The sequence below is a fragment of the Galeopterus variegatus genome, unplaced genomic scaffold, assembly GCF_000696425.1.
Source record: "Galeopterus variegatus unplaced genomic scaffold, G_variegatus-3.0.2 Scaffold5788, whole genome shotgun sequence".
Classification (NCBI taxonomy): domain Eukaryota; kingdom Metazoa; phylum Chordata; class Mammalia; order Dermoptera; family Cynocephalidae; genus Galeopterus; species Galeopterus variegatus.
Window position 1 is genome coordinate 127,215 of NW_007731899.1, and position 4,516 is coordinate 131,730.

A 4,516-nucleotide genomic window follows, 5' to 3' on the forward strand; every position below is an offset into this window, starting at 1 on the left:
GCCCTAAGACAGCCAAGGCCAGTGGGAATGACTCCAGGTGAGTCTGGTTCCACCTTGTTTGCTTTTGACACGTTAGTGTCATTCACACGGTGACCTGCTGACTGAGTGAGAAAGTGGCAGCATCTTAGATCGGTCTTCACAAGGAGTTCAGCAGTCCTAGGTATGTTTTTGTTTCTTTAAATCTCAGTTTGAAGTTGGGAAATTGTTTCTACATCAAAGGAACAGCACAAGTTCCAGCCGCCCAACCCTTTGACAACCTACCATCTGTAGAAGTTCAATAATTTTGCAGGAACATTTCGATAAGTGTCAACCACATCCACAAAGACAATGTCGTCATAGATGCTGCTCTCCTCCCTCAGGAGGGCATCTTCCTCACGGAGATTACTGATATGATCAATAAGTCTTCGAGGGCGAGAATGAAGGTTGTGTAAGAGAGTATCGCCTTCTAAAAAGGAAAGACTGAGAGTCAGAGAAAGACGCTATTGTAAACTGAAGACCCACAACTTTTAATATGATGTACACTAAATTCCTTTCCCAGGTAACCTAACAGAAATAAGTTAGGAACTCTAGCAGGGAACGGGAACTCTCACACATAGCTAAGGCCAGAGAAACAGACACACCCACTTTGGAGAGCAATTAGGCAACATCTAGTTAGGCTGCAGATGTGCACACCTGGCTCAGCTATGTCCACCTGCAGGAATCTCCATCCCTAGAAACAGTATTTTACATGGTCATAAGGATACTCATTGCAGTGTTGTCTGTAATAGTGAAAAAAAAAAAAAAATGGAACCAACCTAATTGTCCACTGATAGAGAAAAATAGCTCAAATGTGACGTATTCACATAATGAAATACAGCAGTTAAAAAAATTAACCTGATTTTGCACGTCAAAAGGAATGGCACTAAAAAATAATGTTGAGTGAAAATTACTAAACGATATACACAATATGAAGCCAAAGATATCAATTATGTGATATGTAAATACGTGGTAGACAGCAGAAAAGAAAGAGTGGGAAGAATACACACTAACTTTAGGACAGTGGCGTCCCCTGAGTGAAATGGGCTAGGGAGAACTGCAAGGGACAGGGTTTCAACTGTACCTGTGATGTTCTATTTCTTTTTTTTTTTTTTTTATGCCAACTCTCTTTTTTAAGATTATCAGATCTCAGGGCTCAGCAAAGAAACCTTGTGAAAGCAGAGCCTTAGATGGGAGGAGACAAAGCTGGGTTTGTAGTTCTCAAATATTCATGTTCATGAAAGAAAAAAAAAATGATGCATAGTACAAAAAACGGAAGATAATCAAAACTTCTCTCCATCAGAGTGAATAACTTGGGGTAAGACAATTTTAAGAAACTGGTGAGGAGGGTAAACCTCAGCCAATTGATTGTGGGACCTTGCATCTGAGATGTAATGTTCTATTTCTAAGAAAAAAAAAAAAAGGAAGAAAATATGACAAAATGTAAACATTTGTTAATTCTGAGTAAGGGGTTCCTGGGTGTTTCTTATAGTACTCTCTATTTTTGGAGTATTTATGATATTTCATAATAAAAGTAATCACTAATATGCTTGAAAGACATTGTATTTGCCACCTCACAAGTTAATGAGTCACTTCTCACACGTGTGCAGGGACTGTCCCCAGATCCTATGGATTTAAGGCAGCAGTTCTGTCACTAGGGCAGGGTAAGTCAGGATTTTTTCAAATGTCTCAATCGAATTGAAGAAACTTTCTGAAAAATAAAAAAAGTGAGCTGCTGAAGGCTGGGGAAAGGAAATGAAAAAGTAATTTAATGGCCTACCCTTGTCACTGCAGTGGAAAGGATGGGGGTGGGCCTGAAGACCTATATTTGACTTCTGCCTCTGCCATTATCTTTGAGATACCGGACAAGTAATAGCATCTCTGGGCTGCAGCATTCTCATCTGTGAAAGGAGGAGCTGGACTAAACCAGTGGTTCTTAGAAATGCTACCCGAAATACAGATTCCTGGGCCCTGGGTCTAAAGATTCAGTAGGCCTAGGGTGGGGCCCAGGAATTTGTTTTTGTGCGTGCGTGTGTGTGTGTGTAGCTGGCTGGTATGGGAATCTGTGTTTTTAAGCGACACCTCTGTGACTGATGCAAGTGGACTGCAGACAACCCCAGATCACCCTTTGAGAAACACAGGCCTAAATGACCTACGGTCCCCTTTGACTCTTACATTCTATTGTAACATCCTCTCACGTTAAGGGTAAGGATAGATACACACTATTTAACACTTGAAGAAAATTGAAAGTGTTATAAAATTACAGCAACAGGAAAATGGTTCGTAACAGATGAGAGCAAAAATTAAATATAAGCCTTTCAGACTAATAAATTACGAATTGTATCTTATACCGCATCCATAGTGGGTTGAATTATGTCCCCCCAGAACTCACTGGAGCTTGAACTGTGCCAAGCTTTATGTATTAGAAACTTAGTCCCCACTGTGACTGTTAAGAGGGTGGGAAATCCTACTGTGGTGGCCAAGCAGTAGAGCCTTGAAGAGGTGATTGGATTGTAGGATCGTGCAGTCGGGAATGGACTAAAAATGGTGGTCATGGGCGTGGTTCTGAGGGCTTCAAAAGGACAGTACACGAGGAACCGTCTCTCACTGCTTCCACCATCTTGCAATGTAAGACCCCTGGGTCACTGTCACCACCACCAGATGGACTTTGGACTTCCCAGCCTCAGAAACTGTAAGCACTAAATTTTGTTTTCTTTATAAATCACCCATTTCAGGTATTCTATTATAGCAACACAAACAGGGACTAATACAGTATCTATCTCAAAAAAGAGTATAAATTAATAGGTCACTCTCGCCACTTCTATTCAACACTACCCTGTACATTCTAGCCAGCACAAAAAGAAAAAGAAATGAAAGGCATCCAGATTGGAAAGGAAGCAGCAAAACTATCTCTATTCATAGCTGACATGATTTTACATACAGAAAATCTTAAGGCACTTACAAAACTATTAACTAAAAAATGAGTTCAGCAAGGTTGCAGCATACAAGATCAATATACAAAAATCAATCGTATTTCTATATAGTAGCAATGAACAATCTGGAAATAAAATTTAAAAAACAATTCCAGTTACAATAATAGCATCAAAAACAATAAATATCTAAGAATACATTTAACAAAAGAAGTGTAAGACATGTATAATGAAAACCACCAAACATCACTGACAGAAATTCAGTAAGACCTAAATAAATAGAGACATCCCAGGTCATGGATTGGAGACTTAATACTGTTAGCATGGCAATATTCCCCAGATTGAATGTAAGTAATCCCTTTAAAATTCCCAACTGGTTTTTTCTGCAGAAATTGACAGGCTGATCCTAAAATTCATATGAAAATGCAAGAGACCCAGAATAGTAAAAACAAGCTTGAAAAAGAACAAGGCTGAAGGATTCACACTTCCCAATTTCAAATCTTATTACAAAGCTATGTAATCAAGACAATGCAGTACTGACTGGCATAAGGATAGCCAGATAGACCAATGGAATAGAACTGAGAGTCCAGAAATAAATCCTTACGTTTACAGTCACTGATTTCCAACAAATGGTGCCAGTATGTGAATTTTATTTCAATAAAGTTTTTTTTTTAATGACAAAAACATCACCTTTTATGTCAAAGTATAAAGATTAGGAGTATGAATTCAGCACGCCTTTCGACTAGCCAACTTACCCTGAATAGTATAAATAAAACCACCTGCAACTCCCTCCACACCTTCCATGAATTCGTGAGGCAATGCCCCGTCCCCGGCCTGAAAGGAATGAGAGCAGAAGTGCTGAATGTTTCATTACTGAAAATAAGTTTACTGTATTTTAAAGTTGATTTGACAAAATTCATAATATGATTCTAGTGCAGCAGATAAATCCATCTAAGATGCGAGTGCGCTAGAGACTTATAATATCAGAATGACACACAGCCGTCTACCGCTCTTGTTATCTACAATATTAAAGATCTGGTATGCTCAGTCCATACAGTGTTCAGAATTTCAGTTCACACAGAATCCTATGTTCTTGAACTTGATACCATAATGGTACAAAACCAATTTATTTTACTTCCCAACCCTACCGCTTTTTAAAAAATTATTACTACCTTTGATTTTTCTGGAGACTGAAAATTCTCATGAGTTCAAACACATCTCGGCACGTTTTAAAATTAAGTGACCATGCAGAGAAAAGCTCCTCTAAGTCAACGGTCTGGCCCACACAGTGCAGATAGAACCCTATTGGTTAGTTCCATTAAAAGGCTGTATATATATATATATTTTTAACTGTATATTCTATATCATTTTGGCTTGTTTAGAACTTGATAGTACTTTTGGTTTATTAACCTCTCTCTAAAAAGTCACAGCTTGACTTTTAATTCAGCTTTAAAAATTTTCTGACATCATCACTGCTGTCAAGGGAGCAAGACTTAGAAAAACCTCTCAGTTAGGGCCGGCCCGGTGGCGCACTGGATAGTGCACCGCTTGGGAAGTGCGGCGGCGCTCCC

At 39.0% G+C, this 4,516-nt stretch overlaps 1 protein-coding gene across 1 annotated transcript in view; it reads right to left on the reverse strand.

Moving 5' to 3' along the window:
• The window catches only part of B3GALNT2 (beta-1,3-N-acetylgalactosaminyltransferase 2), a 16,154-nt gene that overhangs the window by 9,592 nt on the left and 2,046 nt on the right, over positions 1-4,516 (reverse strand). The window contains exons 2-3 of the mRNA XM_008589983.1: positions 3,701-3,779; positions 262-445 (exon numbers count right to left, since the gene is read on the reverse strand). Coding sequence (XP_008588205.1) covers positions 262-445; positions 3,701-3,779 — 263 coding nt within the window. The remainder of the gene's footprint in view (positions 1-261; positions 446-3,700; positions 3,780-4,516) is intronic.